This window comes from Lepidochelys kempii, chromosome 14 (genome assembly GCF_965140285.1).
Source record: "Lepidochelys kempii isolate rLepKem1 chromosome 14, rLepKem1.hap1, whole genome shotgun sequence".
NCBI lineage: Eukaryota > Metazoa > Chordata > Testudines > Cheloniidae > Lepidochelys > Lepidochelys kempii.
This window is the reverse complement of record NC_136393.1, coordinates 15,865,881-15,885,080: the sequence shown is the minus strand read 5'-3', so window position 1 is coordinate 15,885,080 and position 19,200 is coordinate 15,865,881. Positions and strand designations below refer to the sequence as shown.

At 48.3% G+C, this 19,200-nt stretch overlaps 2 protein-coding genes across 7 annotated transcripts in view; both read left to right on the top strand.

Moving 5' to 3' along the window:
* Positions 1-4,217, top strand: part of FBF1 (Fas binding factor 1) — a 33,624-nt gene extending 29,407 nt beyond the window's left edge. For 4 of the 5 annotated variants that reach the window (XM_073311629.2, XM_073311632.2, XM_073311630.2 and 1 more), the window contains 5 exons: positions 426-602; positions 1,492-1,629; positions 1,739-1,877; positions 3,112-3,242; positions 4,134-4,217. In XM_073311629.2, the coding sequence (XP_073167730.2) occupies positions 426-602; positions 1,492-1,629; positions 1,739-1,877; positions 3,112-3,242; positions 4,134-4,217 (669 nt within the window). The other variant, XM_073311633.2, reaches the window with a different exon arrangement.
* Positions 4,161-19,131, top strand: MRPL38 (mitochondrial ribosomal protein L38). 2 transcript variants are annotated; one of them, XM_073311639.1, is made up of 9 exons: positions 4,161-4,244; positions 12,606-12,785; positions 14,395-14,529; positions 14,627-14,835; positions 15,248-15,320; positions 16,260-16,305; positions 16,803-16,961; positions 17,628-17,764; positions 18,440-19,131. In XM_073311639.1, the coding sequence occupies exons 1-9, from the start codon at positions 4,214-4,216 to the stop codon at positions 18,574-18,576; spliced, it is 1,107 nt and encodes a 368-aa protein (XP_073167740.1). In that variant the 5' UTR covers positions 4,161-4,213; the 3' UTR covers positions 18,577-19,131. The 2 variants fall into 2 exon arrangements, with proteins under 2 accessions (XP_073167740.1, XP_073167739.1); XM_073311638.1 differs by lacking the exon at positions 4,161-4,244 and adding an exon at positions 10,896-11,003.
* Positions 19,132-19,200: the final 69 nt, after the last annotated feature.

Sequence of the window (19,200 nt, the reverse complement as noted above, 5' to 3'; positions counted from 1 at the left end):
GATGGTCTCCCACCCCACTAGCTGTGGGTTGTTGAGCAGCACAGCCGTCTCAGCAGGGTGAATGCAGCACTTTGCCTGTAGCATGTGTTCCTGCCATGGGAAGGAGTCTTCGTGGGGGGAAATGGAGCCCTGAATAATGTAGGTGAAGTGAAACCTTCCAACCCTTCCTCTGACTGGCCCAGATCTCTGAGCCAGCTGCTCTGTCTGGGCAAGGTGAAGGAAAGAGCCTGCACACTAATGCTTGGGGATCTTCCCCTGCACAACAAAGCCAGCGCTCTAGTAAGTGTACAGCAGGGAACAATCCTCCAGCGGGCCAGGAGTTTGGGGGGCGGGGGGGCTCTTCTATCATGGATCTCTTGGAGCACTTCGGTTGAGTGCTCGGGAGAGGAGCCAATATAGAGCCACCATGGATGCTCTCTTCCTAGGAACAAGCAGATCTGAAAATCAAGGCCAGTGAGCTGCGGGCTAAGGAGGAGCAGCTGGCTAGAGAAAGGGAATCTGTGGAGCAAGAGAGGCAGGAGCTGAGAGTCGAGAAGGAAAGGGTGAATGCAGCTGCTTTGCACGTCAGACAGAGGGCAGAGGAGATTGACAGCATGAGCAAGGTAGGAAGGACCACGACTCCTCCTCTCTTCACCCCTTGCAGTCAGTGCACCCACAGTCCTTCCCCATTAGAATCCAGGAAAGGCCACACAGGAAGTGGAGGCAGCGGTGGTGTAGGGGCTTGAGAATGGGACCTCAGTTCCCCACTCTTCCACTGACCTCCTGCGGGTGCCCTTGGGCCCTTCAGTTATCTCTCTGTGCCTTGGTTCTCCATCTGTGATGGGGGAGAGTGATATCTCCCTCCTTTGATAAAACCCGTGGGAATCTCTGGCTGAAGAGCTATAGAAGTCAGCAGCCAGGAGCGATGGTTCTTGACATGAATTTTCTTTAGTTGTTCAGCACTTTAAAACAACAAAGGGCTACAGAGACTTGCTTCACAATACAAGGATCTGTGTGTCTGATACATAGTGAGGGAGGGGGCGGAGAGTACCTGGATGGCTCAGGAGGTAAGAGATGGGATACAGAGCCCTCCACCTCTGACACAGATTCAAATCCAGGCCAGATCCCTGGCAACCAAGAGCCATTCCTATCTGGTGGCTGTTGGGTGGCCTGTGTGAAATGAACTTGGTCTCACTTGAGTTCCCAGTGGAACAAGCCTTGGCAGAGGAGCCATGGCGATGGAGCAACCCACTCAATCCTTGAGAGATCCCCCAGGTCCTGGTTGAGACCTATGAGTGGCGTGGCCTGGGGGAAGCTTGTCCTGCTGCTGCACCTGCCTTACTAGCGTGGTGGGTAAGCAGAGGATGAGTGTGTCCAGGACGTCATGGTCTAACACAAAATGACCCGGGGTTTCCAGAGGCGTTTCCACGGCTCTTTCTCCTCCCCGCTGGGCGCCGTCACGCCCTTGCTTCCCTGGCCCCCGCCCACGCTCTGTGTTGCTGTGTCCCCCAGCTGTCCTCGCAGAAGTACGAGGAGGGGGAGAGAGCCCTGCTGGAGGCGAAGAAGGTGGAGTCAGAACATCAGACGAGGCTGCGTACCGTGCAGCAGCGGCTGGAGCGGCTGAGGCAGCAGGAGCAGCACCTGCACCAGGCAATCAGATCCTCGCGCGTCCCCTCTCGTTTTTTTTCTATGTGCTGCAACATGCTGGACCCTATTAAACCAGCCTTTCTCCCTCCCTCTCTCTCCTCGGGCGGGGTAGGAGCACCAGAACCTGGCTCATCAAAGGAGACAACTTGAACAGCTGCGAGAAGAGCTTCCGAACAGCCCGGTGCAGTTCCTGACCAAGCCCCGGGTGACACACCCAGGTGCTCAAACCATGAGCCTCTCCGCCATGCACTGTAAGCTGCTCCTTCACACCTGCCAGCAGAAAAGCTCTTGAGTGGTTGTTCTCAGTAATTGCTCTCTATAAATACAGCAGCGGGGAAGCCCAGGAAGGAAGAAGAGCTATTTAACCTAAAGGACAATGTTGGCTCTAGAATAAATGGGAATAAACTGGCCATGATGACAGTTAGGCTGGAAATTTAGAAGCAGGTTTCTAACCATCAGAGGAGAGAGGTTGGGGAACAGTCTCCAGTAGGAGGAGTGGAGGCAAGAAACCAAACTAGGTTTTAGGTGGAGTTTGATAAATGTGTGACCAGGACGATGTGCCGGGGATGTCTGTGATAGCAGGCGACTGGACTCAGTGACCCAAGAGGCCCTGTCCAGTCCCGTGTTCCTGTGAGCAAGGAAATGAGAGGAAAGGCATGTCTACACTATGGCACTGCAGCTATGACGCTGTAGTGCAGACACTTCCTATATCAACGGAAGGAGGTTTTCCGTCAGCGTAGTTAATCCCTCTCTCCAAAAGTGAGTCACAAAGTCAACAGAAAAATTCTTCTGTCAGCCTAGCCGGGTCTACACCAGGGGTCAGGTCAACCTAGCTACAGCGCTTGGGGCACGACATTTTTCGCAGCCCTGAGCAACAACCCTGGGTCGATCTAATTTGTAAGTGTGGACCAGGCCGAAGGGACAGCACCTCCTGCATCTTTGTCTCACAGCCGGGGTGGGGCATCTCTGTGGTTCAGCTCTCTGTCTTTCAAAGGATAAAGACCTGAGTCGAGTTCTGAAGTCACCTCTTCACAAGAGGGAGCTGGGCTCGTGGTCAGAGCAAGGGATTGGAGTCAGGACTCCTGGGTTCCATTCCTGCCTCCGCCACTGACTTGCTGCATTGGACAGGGAAAATTGGTTAACTTCCCTTAATTTCCCCTTCTGTAAAATGGGACCCATGAGTTACGTACTCCAGAGGGTGAACTAAATGTTTGTAAATTGCTCTAGGATTCTTGCATGAAAGAGGCTATAGAAGTGCCAGATAATCATTATAATCAATCCCCACAATTTCCTCAGGTTCCAGGCTGGGAAGAGGGGCTGCCATGCTCCACCAGGACATGAAAACACAGGAACAGCAGTAATACTAGGAAAGCTTAGTGGGTCCAACTTCCCTCCCTCCCTCTGAGTCTCTCTGAATAGAAGACACGTATGTCCCACGTTGCTCTAACTGTGTGTGTATTCTTCACTATTGTGCTTCCTTGGCAGATTTCTCCCCTCCTGTTATCGCGTTACCTTGGCACAACTCTGGCAGTACAGGGGGCACCCAGGGCACAGCAGGAGCGGGACCCGCTGAGTTGTATGCCAGACTAGTGCTGCTGAAGCACACAGCTGAGCGGGTAAGATGAGCTTCCATAGCATTTGGTCAGAGGTAAAAGGGACCCAACATCAGGTCTGCTCCTGAGCTGTGCTGGAAAGGTTTTGGCTTTGAAACCATTCGGACTCTCCCAGGAAGAGAGAAAGTGAGGGCTCAGTGCCACCTGCCGATGGATGGATTTTTCTCTGAAGGTTGTTGCTGGGCCGTGAAGCTGTTTGTTCTGTGCTGTGCTGCAAAAGGGTCATTTTAGAGACCAGCCACCCTGGTGTTTCCCTGATACACTTAAAGCAGAAGTGGATGAACAACAGACGTAATGACTGTCATAAATTCTTGGACAATCAGATCGTCAAAGCTACCAATTGGCTTGCCCCATTTGGGCTGCAAGTTATCAGCCTTATTCACCACTGGAGTGGGGTGCATTTACTGCTCCAGACCCAGTTTTCTGACATCCTCAGATGGAAGATGCTACATCAAGGTGGTTAATCCCTGTTCTTTTGGTGCTTTGAGGTTCCCATTCTCTCCAGATTCTCCAGTCACTCGCCTGCTTTTCCCCCCACCATCCCTGCATAATTGGGATTCTGCTTTGATCCCTCAGAATCCTCACGTTCCTATAAGAAAGGTTATTCACGTTGTCTGTATGGATCCCATTCAAGGTGCACATGTGCCTCATGCATGCCTTAACTGGGATCCACACAGACAAGACATTTTGGAGAACCACAGTTACTATAAAGTAAGTACCTGTGCTTGCTGGTGCACTCCCCTCTCAAAGCCTAGGCTTTGACTGCTTTTGATACTTCCCTTATATGTCAGTTCCCAAGACAGTGATGATCTATCAGGCATGTGGGTATCTGTACTCTACCTTCAGGGAGTTCCAGCCACAACCAGTGATGGCCCTTCCCATCTCTCTCTGCAGGACCGGGATTTCTTGGAAGACGAGCAGTTCTTTCTAGAGACCCTGAAGAAAGCTTCCTACAACTTGTCATCCCAGACAGCATGAGGAGTTCAGCCCCATGGGCAGCACTGGGTGAGCTGGCTTTTTCTACGAAGATGACAGGGGATTTTGTAATGTAAAAAAAATCCAAAAGTGAATGGATGGAAAAACAAATTGTCAGATACATTCAGCCAGGCAGCAGCTAGTTTAAAAAACAAAACAAAACCAAAAAACCCCTTTGCGTGTGAATTTTTAACTACGTCCGACTGAGAGCCCTACAGCCTAAAGCCTTCCATTACTTCAGCTGTGAGCCCTTCAGAGCCTGAACTGTCTTTTCATTATCTCTCTCTCTCTTGGTTTTATGCTATTGCCTATTGCTGTAGTGTCGAAGCACCTTCCGCGTACAACAGCCTGGCAATAGCGAAGTCCTTAGGGGTCTCCATGGAGTCACTGGCCCATGTGAGAGCACCTAGAGATCTTCACACACACCACCAGGACAGGTACAGCATGGGCTGAACCAGTGCAAACTTTCCATGCATTGCCCTGCATTGCACTCAGTCATGACCAGCAGGGACCACCTCCTCAGCCTGAGAAGGTAGTTCGGTCTCCGTGGACCATTTATAATTTATCCTGTCTCTTGGCACCTTTGTTGAGAGCCTCAAGTGTGGTAGTGGGTTATGGTGATGTGCAGACTTGTGTGCTGGGAAATGGCCTAAGACCCACCACGCTCATTTCACATTAGCCATGAACCAGCCAGTGGGTGGCTCATCCACTGCTAGGGTTGCCAACTCTCTAATTGCACAAAACTGAATACCCTTGCCCCGCCCCCACTCACTCCAGCCCCTCTCCATCCATTGCTCGCTTTCCCGCACCCTCACTCATTTTCACTGGCAACCCTATCTGCTGTACCATGGCCGTGTCGAAGGCTGGATGTTGAGTGATAAGGGAAGAGGGAAGGAGACAAGAAGGAACCAAGTTCTTGTGATTTAGGAATAGTTCACTTCACTTCCACTGCATCTCGGTGTTTTTGATGCTTTGCTATCTTCCCTCTGCCCTTTCATAGCAATCATGGGCTGGGTTAGAGCCTTGCAACCTAACCTGACCCTAACCCAACAACACCTGACTTCAAGTGCCAGTGTGACACTGCCTGAGGGTACCCAGGGGTGTGAGGCACCTTGCTACCCCTGCCCTTAGCATGAGAGAGCCTGATCTATGCCATAGGATCAGCTCCCCAACCCTGGCCATGGGCAACAAAAGCACTTCTCTCCAGGCCTATGCAGGCCCCACTCTCTCTACAGGCAAGTGCTGGGCACATTCCAACCCTCGCATACCCAGCCCCTATTCCACTGGGGACTTGCAGAATTCACAGGCATGCTGCTTCCACAGAAGAGTACTGCCCAGCTTACCCATGTCCCTTCAGATCACTGCTCCGTTTAACACAGCACAGATATTTTTGTAGTGAAAACAAGTAACAGTTTATTTAGCGAAATATAGTCCTGTAGTAACAAGTAGAAGTTTTGGAAGCAAATGGCTATATGTAAAATAGGGCTGTAGATTAATCGCAGTTAACTGATGCAATTAACTCAAAAAAAATTAATTGTGAGTAAAAAAATTAATCGCAGTTTTAATCGCACTGTTAAAGAATAGAATACCAACTGAAATGTATTAAATATTTTGGATGTTTTTCTACATTTTCAATTTCTTAACACAGAATACAAAGTGTACACTGCTCACTTTATATTATTTTTATTACAAATATTTGCACTGTAAAAATAACTCTTTTCAGTTCACCTCATACAGGTACTGTAGTGCAGTCTCTACCGTGAACGTGCTGTAAGTGAAATCAATATATTTGAAAATGTAGACGACATCCAAAAATATTTAAATAAATGGTATTCTATTATTGTTTAACAGAGCGATTAATTGTTTTAATCGATTGACAGCCCTAATGTAAAATAAAATCATAACCGCATGCTAGAGCCTAGACTGCCATGGCTAGTTACTTGCATGTCTTATAGTATTGCTCACCAACGTTTCTCAGCCAGCTAGGCTGTGAGCCCTTTTGCCTCAAACAAGTCACACGTTCAGCTTGTCTCCTCCATGAAGAGTGTTTTTCTGCACCCTAAGTTACACCACCTCCAATCTCTTGGCTTTACCTGTAAACAGGATCTCCCCTGCTATTTTTCCTGTGTGCTCCTTTCTTGTCAACTTTACAATCTCTTCAGTAGCGTCCGGCTTAGTCAAGCAAATAGACTTACAGCGTTAGACATGCAATACACCATGACCAGCCTGAGACGCAAACATTTCCTCCCCTCTGCCTGTTCAAAATCTGTTTTTCACCTTCTGGTGTCCAGTTTTAACTTAAGAATATCATTTTCAGTACAAATATCTCTTAACTATCCTCCGTACGTGCATTTTGCAATGATTATGGTGCCCGATGGGCCACTGGCTCTCGGTAGAGACCTTGCATGCCACCCTTTGGCAAACAGTTATGCATGTACCTGGCCCAGGGGATCCCTTACGCACTCTGCCAGTTGGCATCAAGAGGTCCCTGGGTCACAGTCAGGTTTGGGTTGAGTCTGAAATACAACCTGATACTCCTGGGCTTGGGTCAGGTCGTCTCTGATCCCCTCCTCCCACCCATGGGGTCAGTGCGGCAGTGGCTGTCTGACCAGGCGGTGCTCTGCCTGCTGGGGAGTGCGTTGATAAGTCCCAGCACCTCTCACTCCACAGCACAGCGAGGCAGCGGTAGGCCACAGGCGTGGCACATACAACGGCTGCTGCGTTCCCTGCCCCGACAGGAGGCAGTTGGAGACAGATCACTGGCCCCAGGTGTGGGGAGTAGGAAGCCCCACCAGGCTGAGCCCCACAGGTGAGGCAGCAGCAGTGCTGATGAAGGTTCAAGGGAAGGGTTGGGTTTGAATGACTCAGGGTTGGGTCAGGTTTGGGTGGCTGTGGTCTAGACGGGTTCGGGCCAGGCTTTAGGCCTGAGCAGGCTAGCAGAGATGCTGTGGGCTGCTGGCAGGTTCCGTACCTTTGGAGAAGAAGCTAGTTTGATTGGGAAGGGGAATTACGTTATTGGGGTTGGTAAAGGCGCATAGAGCCTTCCAATGCTGGGTCACTGCTTCAAATCCAGCCGAGGACCCTCGTGTCTGCAACATGTTGTGGATTCTCTCTCGGCCACGCATGTTCCGATTAGCCTGGCTTCCTGGCTGCTGATGCAGCATGGGAGGTGTCTCTTTGTTGCCGTCATGAGTGATTTAGTCAAAGAGCCATGGTGCTGCTCTCACATTAATACCAGAGCCGTTCTCCCACTCTGCTGTAAGAACACGATGACCTTGGATAAAGAACACAAGAGCCTCTTAGCTGCTAACGACGGGGAAGAGTGCTCGCCGTGCCAAATGTTTTCTGCTAGTCTGAAGACAAGCTTCAATTTTCATAACTCTCAAATGCAGCATGTACCCAAAGGGAGAAACTGGTCTCTTTGCATCTGCTCCTCACCACTCCCAGCTTTTGCGTTTATATTTTAAATAATACAGTAAAATCCAAATGCCTTGTAAGAAGAACAAAAGCCCTAGCCACTGAACAGAAGCTAGCGAAAGAACAGCACTCTTTCTTTTTCTTGGCTGCTCAATGGAGTAATTTACAGGGGGCTGTGCATTTAACCGCCCTTGTCATGCTCCATTATCATCCATTTGCCAACCCATCAAGGAGAGAAATGCTGCTTATTTGGGGTGCCATTTACGTGCTGAGTGATTGGAAGCAAAGAGAAGGTGAAGATAATGGGGACGGACAGATTCAAATACCACAGATTGGATTCTTATCTCGTTACGCCTGTGTAAATCTGGAGCAACTCAAATTGACTTCAGCGAAGTAACTCTAGATTGGTGTCAGCTCAGAATCTAGCCCTGTGCTTCTGTCGGAGTGAATTAAGGTGCAGCAGGGGACTAAGGGGGCTTGGACAGCGCCATGATCAGCTTCTGTGCCTGTGCATTATCGATCCCACAGTCTTCGAGTACAGCAGTGGCCCTGGCATTGTTCTGTTAGAGACAAAGGAGGAGACTATTTGGGGGGGGATGATTGACCTTTTTGGAGACAAGGCTGGTTTGATTCAGGGTCTAAATTGTTTCTGTGACTCCTCCTGTAATTGAGCTGTTCGTGGCCTTTGTTGCAGAGATGAGCCAGAGAGGATGGCAGGTGCTGCTCTCAGTGATATCAGTGCAATGCCGCTGAAGACGGAGAGGTGGAGTCAGTGGTGGAGCTGAGAAAAGAACCCAACGGGCTCATCTAAACCCCTGTGCACCAACACATTCAAATTAATCCAGATGCTACTTTTCGCATCCACCCCCCCCCCCCAATAGTCTCCTTCTTTGTCTCTAACATTCCTCAACTCTGTCTGATTCACACATAAGCTTCTGCCCAGTACAGGAGCCTGGCTGTGACAATTCCCCTTGCCACCTTGCAGAGATTGATGCTCTTGTGTGAGTGGAAGCTCGCCAGCATTGGATGCAGTTTTACTAATTCTGGCCCCGATCCATGGGTGTGGACTGCAGCACAGAGCTCCACTATAAACAAAGGGGCTCTCTGCAGGTGCAGGGGGTCTGTCTGCATGGGTCCCATTTCAGGAGCCTTAGTGCATAGTGGAACTACAGATATAACCACAAAGCAGTTAATCTTTGATGCATGGAGAGGACCTAACTGTATCCCCCTTATTTATTTCTGTAATGGGCCACAAGGGAGATGGTTTTGCTCTGAGTAGTTCCTCACACTGCTCCCTTCATCTCAATTGACCAACTCTTCATTTAATTACATCCCTTCCTAGCTCTTTTTATTTCTAATTAAGACAATGTGTCAGGTAATTACAATCATGTTTGTCTTTGAGACACTCAATGACCTGGGCCCAGGGTATCCAAAAGATTGGAAAGCTCCAGGATGAAGACCATAGTTGTCAATGGCACTCCTCTGGCTCAATGGAATGGCAGGTTCCAGCTTTCCTGTGTTGGAAACTCAGCATTCTTGGGGGCCAGTCCCAGCCTGTGAAATGAACTGGCCCAGGAACTAAGGACCACCACTCACCTCACCACCTCCACTCCAAGTGTAAGGCACCTGTCTTCTCAAACACAAACCCAGAGCAGCGTGTACATTTAAAAAAAAATCCTCCACAAAATAAAGCCCACCATTGCATACACAGTTCTCCGCCGAGAGAGAACAAACTGAGTGTAACAGATGTTAGTCACAGTGCTCAGCGGAAGGCACATTAAGGTGAGAACCTATATAGACGAGGATAGTCTGCAGAGCCTAAATTCCTTCTACTAGGACAATACAAGGCTGTTCTGTTCTAGGACAGCGCTGAATGATACAGTAACAGGAGAGATGGAGAAGACCTTTAGGTCATCCAGTCCATCCCCTCTGCTACTGCAGGACAGAGTGGTACATATGGTAGTGAGACATGAAAAACTAAATGCCACATTGCACATGTGCTCACACTGGAGCTGTAGGGAATCCTGCTTTGTGCTGGGATTTCTATGCTAATGAGGGGCCCTGAAATGCACACAGTATTGCAGATGCAGTCACATCAGAACCCCAAAGTGGAGGATTACTGCCTCTCAGCTCTGTGAACTGAGGAGTCAAGTAACATGTACTGTCCACAATTGGGACATAAAAACTGCCAGACTGGACCAGACCCATGATCCATGTGGTCAGTCCCGTATCCTGTCTCTGCCAGCAGACAGCATCTGGGAGTGAACCGATGAAGTGAGCTGTAGCCCACGAAAGCTTATGCTCAAATAAATTGGTTAGTCTCTAAGGTGCCACAAGTACTCCTTTTCTTTTTGCGAACACAGACTAACACGGTTGTTACTCTGAAACCACTCGAATAAATTTGTTAGTCTCTAAGGTGCCACAAGTACTCCTTTTCTTTTTGCGAATACAGACTAACACGGCTGCTACTCTGAAACCTAGAGGGGATGTGATCCGTGTACTGCTTTGGGATGAAGGCAGTATTGCCAACCTCAAGCATTCAAATATCATATCAGGCCCCCAACATTTCATGGGATTTAAAAAAAACTAATAATGGGGGAGTTCTATTAATTTGTCATCTGGTTTCTGAATCTTTTGGTTGCACTCACTTCCCATTTTCAAGTTTTTCTCTGAAAAAAAAAAATCACAAGGACTAGAAACTTTAAAAAAAAAAAAAAAGGACAGATTCTCACATGATCACCTGACTCCAGCAGTTCGAGCTTTACGAAATATATCAACAAGTGTGGGATTGGTGATACAATCACAAGACCTAGCAATGCTGGAAAAGGCACCATCATCTTTACCAAGCGTACTACAGGCAGCAGCTAGTAGCCCTGCTTGCAGGTAAGATTGCCCAGCAGTTCCCTTTATATAGCAATGAGAATGACTCAACGCTCCTCCCAGGCTCCTGGCGTGGTCTCCACCAGCAAGCCCACTGCCCTTCACTGCAGCCTGCAACCCACCAGCCAAACTCCTCTTGTGAGTGACACGCCAGCCTGCAGCTGTTAATCAGGACCCCATTTTGTAGCTGGCAATCTTACTTGCCTTGGTGAAATAAATACATGGCAGCGCTCTGCCTGGGGTTGGGAGTGTCTAGTCCTTCACCCCATAATGAGGCTGTACCTGCTTTTTAGGTATATTTTGTAACATTTTCAGTCAGGCACTAGCTCGGGCAGCCCTTCCAGCCCCATCTCTCGCACACGTAATGCGGGGCATGCTGTGCCCCGGCGGGGGCTTCTAGTCATCGGCGTCGCAGCGCTGGCAAAATGGCGGCGCCCATATTGAGCGCGGCGCTGTACGGAATACGGACCGGGCGGGCGTTCAGTACCGCTGGTGAATGACCGCTCTTATCCCCGGAGCCACGCGGCGCTCGGGCCCCTGGGGCTGACTCGGCGGGCGGAGCGGGAGCACGGGGGCTGGTGCGCCCGGGGTGGGGGGCTGAGCTCTCGGGTGCCTGAGTTCCCGAGATACATATGGGGGCAGCCGCCTGTTCTGGGATTCCGGGGTGGGTGGGCTCTCGGACACCTGGGTTCCCTTCTCCCTCGCTGTGTGTGGGAGGCTTGTGTCCCAGGGTTTCAGAGAGGGGCAGCGTCTCGGACGCCTGGGTTCCCTTCCCAGCTGTCACTCGCTATACAGGGCGGCCATCTGTCCCAGGGTTTGAGAGGGGCAGCGTCTCGGACGCCTGGGTTCCCTTCCCAGCTGTCACTCACTATGCAGGGCGGCCATCTGTCCCAGGGTTTCAGAGCGGGGACAGCCCTTTGCGCATCTGGGCTCCCTTCCCAGCTCCCACTTGCTGTGTGGGCGGTTGCCTGTCCTGAGCTGCCCCAGTCCCTACTAATGACAGACATGCAGCTTGCTGGATGTTCCGGGGCCTGTAACCCCCTTTAGGGCCATGGTGGCATCAGAGTGCTGGTTCAGTGTGGTGGTGACATCTCTCTGCCTGCTGCAGTGACTGCGAGTGACATAGCAGGAGTGCAGTGGGATGGGGAATTGATGTAGCATCTCAGCACATGGTCACCCCGTTGCTGTGCTGGCCATTGGGGGCTCGCTTCCTTCCTTACCCATTTGTAAAACATGCATAAAGAACACTGGCCTGTGCAGCTACAAGTAGGGTTCCCACCTGCTCTGAATTTGGGAGGTAATATCAAACTTACTGCACTGATCCCATGGTGTGCTGGATCACCCCCAAAATTACTAGGGGCTGAGAATAAGCAACGTATTTTGATCTTAATATAAATTCAAAGCCCTCCACAGAACTGGCTCAGGTTACTGGAGAAACAATCCATTTCTGCGTGGCCATGACTATCCTCAATAGTTATGTAATGGAAAGGTCCACTTGTAAGCACAAGGAATGGCGCTGTCTCAGCAGCTGGCCGGGACGGTAGAACTTGGTCCTGGAACCCATCGGAGTGTTCACATATTTCACTGCCTTGAAAACAATTTTTTAAAAGTGTATGTGGGGGAAGAGGGGTAATTTAAAAACACACCAAGGAGGAAAATTTAACCTACCCTTCCCACAAAATTAAACTGCCCAGGTACCATGGTGATGAGCAGAGTGTATAAACCTCAGTAGAGTGTGTTGGAAATGGTAGAAACTTGTCCTTGATATCAAAGTTTGGTTTTTTTCGCACTTTTCCCTTAAGGATGTTAAAGTACTGTACAAAGGTTAATGGACTGAGCCTCACATGCACTGCTGTATATCATCATCTTACGGATAGAGAAGCTGAGAGAACAGAAATTAAGCTTCTGGCCCGAGGCTACAGCAGGCTGGGGGTACAGCTGGGAATAAAACCCAGGTCTCCTAACTTCCAGGGCTATGCTGTAGTCACAAAACCATCCTTGTACTGTTCGTCCAGTCTAAGCCTGCTCTGATCTTGTCTGTCTAGCATGTGATTGTCAGTGTCTTTGGAAAATGAAAACCTCCTGTGTTTTCAGCTGCTCTCTGCAAGCGGGCAGCCCCTCTAGGGCCAATGCCTAATGAAGACATAGATGTCAGCAACTTGGAGACATTGGAGAAATACCGCAGCTTCACTCGCTATTTCAAAGTGGCTGAAAAGGAGAGTAAGAAGGCTCACTGGTGGCAAACATACAGGAAGCATATCGCACCAGAGCAAGGTACCTAAGGGGAAGGAGATGAGTTACTTTCCAATTCTGTTGCTGGAGGGAAGGGGGAGCTATTTGTAGGCTAGTAGTTATGCATGTAGCACCAAAATGTGCTCCACAAGGGATTGATCAAACACTTGTGTGGGTAGTAGACCCCTTGCTGCTGTAGAAATTTGCAAAGGCTATGCTCCCTTCAAGGAAACTGACTAGAATTTTCCTCTTAAAGGAAAGGGCTTGCCAAATGCAACTAAATCTTTGTCTTCCTTTGACTCAAAGATTAAGGAGGAGAGTAAGGAAGCTATTTCTTGGGGCTCCTGTAATACAAAGGAAAATAAATGATAAGGTCTCCAAGCTCTCCTTTTGAAGTTTGTAGGTTTTTAGTTTCTAATGATGTATTATATTTATTTTAATTCATAAAACAGGTAGTGAGCACCCACCCTGTGCTCACAGTCCCAGATCCTCAAAGATAGGAGCTGAAATGCCTTTGGGCCTGAGTGCCTTTCCACCACTTAGTTTTCAGTTAACCAAGCCAGATAATGAGCTGTGTTTCACACCTAAAAGTAAATAACCACCTACAAGCATTGTAAACTCAAAATTCCCTTCTTGTAAAAGGCATAACAGCTCATAACCTCTCCAACCCATCCCTTCCCAAATGCTATAGAGCAAAGTCATCTCGAAAGAGCATCTGACTTATTATTCTCATTTATCTAACAATAACCCTAATAGACAAAGATTGAGGGACCTGGTTTTATATAATGCCATAGTGAGGTGAAAGACACATCCAGCTGTCCTTTGTAAGGAGGTAATATTATAAGCCAGATATTGTTTGAGTGCTGTCAGTGTGCTTGGCATTGTATAAACATAAGGAAGATACAGTCCCAAAATTTAGTCTAAATTAGACCTACAGTACAGCTTAGGTGATTGTAAAGCAGGGAGTGGAAATACCCATGGGTGTATCTATAGACCTGTTTAACGGGCTTGATACTTACTCAAGCAAAACTCAGTCTTAAATGAGCTTCAGCGAGAGTGTGAGGTACTTTTTATCGTTAGATGTCTCCAAATCTTTTGCAAAGCATTGTTAGATACTGGGGTTGTAATGGTTGCATAGACAGAATAGCCAACACTCATGCACTAGCTCCCCGATTGACTAGAGCATCAGAATCAGTTGTACTGAGAAGTCGTGGCTAACGTTCCACTTGAGTTATTCCTTACGTGCTTTCTGGGAAAGTGCCTTGGGATTTTTATCTTCTACGAGAGACTGGCAGAAGGGACCCTGTTCCATGTCCCACTTGAAGGAGGGCACCTGTAACAGGATTGTGCTTTAGTAGTAGCACTGACAACACTAGATGTTTCAGTGGTATCAGAGTCTCATTTGCCGGGCAGCTAGAATATATGGCATGGACCAAATACTATCCCAGTCTTGTTATGAGTTCCATGCAGGCACAGGGCTCTGTCTGCACAGAGCTCATTGCAGGATCAGGGCTTATGTCTGTAATTCATCTGATTGTTTGTATCCCTCATGCATTTTTGGTTTGTCTGTCACACTTGCCCATGACTGCTGGACAGAAAGAACAGAATGGGGCTTATTTTAGGTTTCTCACTTACATGATTTTGACCTTAGATGAAGAGGCAAAGATAGACATTGGCCTGCCTTACTACAGACCACCACGGGCAAAGCAACTGAAGGAGAGAAAAGAGATATTGAAACAGAACCGCCAGAGTGTGGAAATGGAAAGAGCATCCCGCCTCAGGACATGTATGTACCCTGCAGTCTTGGTTTCCTCTTCTTCTGTATCTGTGGTGGCTTTGACAACCCTTCCACGTATCTCACTACTCCTTATTTGCAATTGCAGTGGTGATTCCACTTGACGAAGTCAAGGCAGAGTGGGAGAAAACCAATGGCCTGTTGCATAAGCAGCGTGTCGCTGAGCACTACGGGATATACCGCGATATGTTTGACAAAGCCATATTCATCCCCAGAGTGGTTCTGCGAGTAGAATACAACCTAGATGATGAGCATGTCATGCCAGTATATCATGGGAACTTTGTGACGCCCACCGAGGTATCTTATAATTGATCACTAGGAAGTGTGCCCACACAAGGTTTAACTAGCCTGACAGCACAGATGTTTACTTTAAGAGGAATGTTCTTTTACAATGGAAAATCATATGCTTTAGAAATACTTCTAGTTAAGATAAGGAAAGAGCATTACAATGGATTCATTTTTAAATGAAATGGCAAACTTGCTTTTAATAAAACTCCCCTGCCTTTCCTGATGGAAATTGGTTCGTTCTGTGGCAAAGCCAGATTTGATTTGTTCTGTCAGGGCTGTTTTTATTGTACAGGTTATGTCAGAGTGACTAATTCAGATTCTCTGGTTTTCAAAAAGAAACTAATTTTAATGCAAACAATCCTTTGGAGCTTTTACTGGGGATTCTTACGTTCGCGACTGTCTCGTTACATTGCTTATTTAGGCTTCCAGTCCCCCAGAAGTGATATATGAGGCAGATGAAGGCTCCCTGTGGACTCTGCTGCTCACTAATCTGGGTGTGTATCAAGACTTTCAAGAACTGCCTTAAACTGGATGTTTCTATCCTCTTTTTGTTTTGAAAATCTTATTACTTTGGGCTGCGTAACCTGAGCAATGCAGCGGGGTGGTCATTCCGTAGGGATTGTTCAGCCACACCTGCAAAATCACTCCAGAAACTGTACATAGAATGATTAGAATGGAAAGATCTGCTTGGCAGAAGGTGGTGGAGCTGTATGAAGGAATAGCAATACTCTGCTCCTCTGGCCCACCTTTAATCGGGGGGATTAGTCATTTTGCAAAATGACATGTGAATGCTAAATAGTGTCACAATTTTCTTTACATACACTGAAGAGTTCAGCCTTGCAAAATCTCTGTGAGGATGGCAATACTGTGCCCATTTTTCAGGCAGAGAAATAGAGAATGGTGAAATGATTTGCCCAGTGTCTGACACACTGAAAGGGAAGCCAGGAAAAGAAAGCTGGTTTCCTGACTCCCAATCTTGTGTGTAACTGGAAGACTGTCCTCCTCTGCACGTCTCATACACAGAGCTTTATATTTCCAAAATGTTCTTACCAACATTAACTGATTTCCACAACATCCTTGTGAAGTAGGTAAGTCAGTATCTCTGTCCCCGTTTTATGGATTAGGGAATCGAGGTGCAGCAACGTTAAGTGACTCCCCCATGGTCACGTAGTGAGTCTGTGTCGACACAGAGGTTGGAACTCAGGGGTTGCTGGCTCACAGCCTTGACCTCCATCCTCTGGGGACTTGTTCCAGTTGTTCTTCTGACACAATAAAGGGTTGGTAGAGAGCAGCTGAAAGGTCTGGAGAAATCATCCCCTTTTCCTGTTGGACCTAGGGAATTCTGGCTTTGGAGAAGATCCTATCAATAAGGCAGCAGGCGAACAAATAGTACTGTCATTAAGACATGTTTTTCTCTGTGTGTGTGTGTGCAGATGGACACCTGCGAGATGCTGATTCTGAGTACGTCCACTGGCTGGTGTGAGTATTGCAAACCAATACATCTGTGCAATGCATGTGGATCAGGGACTTCAGCCCCGGCCTCCTAAGCCCTGTGAGAGGAAAAATGATCAAAGAAATGGTGAAAGAGCTTCCCAACAGAGCTTTGAAATGTTGTTGCCACAAAGACAAAATCTGTCAAACATCGACCTGGCTTTTCCCTGATCATCTGGCCTGCGTAGCGCTGGTCAGACATCTGTCCTGGAGCACTGTTAATGCGAAAGCTAGAGTAGTTCCAGGAATGGTTACTGTTTTCTGTTTAGATCTATGGATGTGATTTGTGGCTTCCCTTGACTAGGTCTGTCTCCAGTAGCTGCATGCTTGCTATGACAGGGAATAGCCCACAGCTACACAAGGGGAGAGCAGGCCACAGATCTTCTCACGCACAACTTCAGTGCTATGGTTTTGATCAGAGATGGCGAAAAGAAAAGAAAACCAGTCACTTGGATAATGACTGAAAAATTTCTTGCACTTCACAGGACTAACATTCCAGGCAACAACGTAGATTCGGGGAAAGAGATTTGCCATTACTTCCCCCCATTCCCTGCCAAGGGAACTGGCTACCACCGCTTCGTCTTCCTCCTCTTCAAGCAGGACCAACCAATCGATTTCATTGAAGATGTTCGGCCGACCCCATGGTAACTTTGAATCTTGAATCCCTGTCAGGTTCTTGTGCCCTGTGTGATCATAGCGCACAAAGCTGATCTCTCAACTGAAAAAATCCCGCTGCTCTCTGAAAACATTTTACTCACTGAGATTACTTGTAACAATAACTGACCGTAATTGAAAGGTGATTTCCCTCTGTTTCAGCTTGTTTCCTTTGCACTTGGGACAGTGCTGGCTGCATAGTCAGTTTTGCTGTTTCCCTTGCTTATTTATTTCCACTAACAAAACAAATTCTCCGCAGGTTGTATGCGCAGCTGGTCTGTGAGGACACATGATGGTATTACTGCTACCACAGCCTGCCCCATTTCACCCACCTGTTATACCTTTCCTTAAATGAAGGCCCCAGTCCTGCAGGGGGATCAGTATGGAAGACGCTTGCACCTCCATGGCATCCCATTGACTTTGCCGGTAGAACAGGATGTTAAGAAAATGACTTGCCAGATTGAAGTGACAAGGCCAATTTATGTATGGCTGGTATGCTTCCACCTCAGGCTGCCTAGGGAGTTTGACTTTCAATAGCCATGTAGGTTTCTCTCCTGGGGTCTGTTTCTTCTCTATCTCTGCAGAATCTGTGGTGATGCTGGCTTGTTAGCCATGAAAAAGAGAGACCCATCCCTGTATTCCTGTCTTGTTTTCAGCCACAGTCTCAAGATGAGAACCTTCAAGACATTTGACTTCTACAAGAAGCACCAGAACGATATGACGCCAGCTGGGCTGGCATTTTTCCAGTGCCAATGGGATGATTCCGTTACTAACATCTTTCACAACCATCTCAGTAAGAAACTCACTTTATAGGGTTACAGGGCAGTGGCTGTTGCATGGGGCGGGGGTCCCCAGTCAAGCATAACTAAATGTATCCTGTAGGAGACAAAGTCATTTGGTAGGACCTGGAGTTGGGAAAGGAGGACAAGGGGATGAAAGCTGTTTGCTCAAATGTCATACACTTGACTTAAATCAACCAGGGCCATGGGGGCTCTCTGTGATGGAGCAGATGAGGGTTCCTGGAGGCATGGGCGTGTCTGAGCGTGGGGTGAATGCTAAGGCTGGTTCTGAATGTCCCCCTTTGGGACAGTTGCTCTAACTGGTTTCTAGATAGCCATGTATCACTAGCACTTTAGTTTGACACTGGGGACATTTACAGTTGAGAATTAAAAGCAGTCGCCTTCTCTTTCAAAGGTCGCAGTGTGCCCATGGCAGTCTAAGGGAACAGCCTTACTGTGGTGGGCTTTGAATCCCATTTCGACTGGGCACTTTAAAATAACAATGGGAGATCACATGGTGGAGAGAACTACACGTGTGTTTTTGATCTATCGTTAGTCTCCCGTTCTGCCCAACGAGGGAGACGTGGCATCTTCGGAACGATGGAGAGTGGGCGGAGCCTGGTGTGTTGGTGTGCAGGGTTAGGTTTTGAGCTGTCTCTTGGCTAACGTTCAGCATTGTCCCTTTGCAGACATGAAGGAGCCAGTGTTTGAGTTTGTGCGGCCTCCTGTGTATCACCCCCCTCAGAAGAAGTTTCCGCACCTGCAGCCTCTGAGGTACCTGGATAGGTACAGGGACAGCCACGAGCCCACGTATGGCATTTACTGAGGAGTTTGCCACCTCTCCAGGAGGTCCAGGCCATTGGGGCAGGAATACTCTATCTTCTCCAGATGCGTCAAATGACTGTGCTGTCTGGGATGCTCCATGTCTCTGGGAGAGGGGAGTGGGGACTTCTGGAATCACAGCATTGGCAGTTACCTGGTCAAAAGCCTTGTTAATAGAGAGTATTTATGGCCATGAGAGGGTATCCATCTCCCCTCTGAAGGACTTTGAGCCAGATGCTAGTGGTAGCTGAATGGCCCAGTGTCCTCCAAGGGCACCGTGTCTCATGTCACTGCAGGAGCCAGAGCTCTAAGCATAGGTTTACCAAGGCTGACTCAGTCTGGTTAGCCAGTTCAGATCATGTATTTGTGCAGTGACAGAAAAATAACCTCATCTAAATCCAACCCAGTGATCTGTGCAACCTGGCAGAGGCAGAACTGTCCATCCGGTCCGTCTCCTCTTTCCCCTGCCATGAACTTCCCAGGGCTGGGATCCTGAGCGGCATCCTTCATATTTTCATACAGATATTTAAAAAATCTGAATAAACCCTTTCCAAGCGAAGCTGGTGACGTGACTGGGTGAGAGTCGCTATCAGCTTTGGGGAACCCACAGGGATCCTGCCAGCAGCTA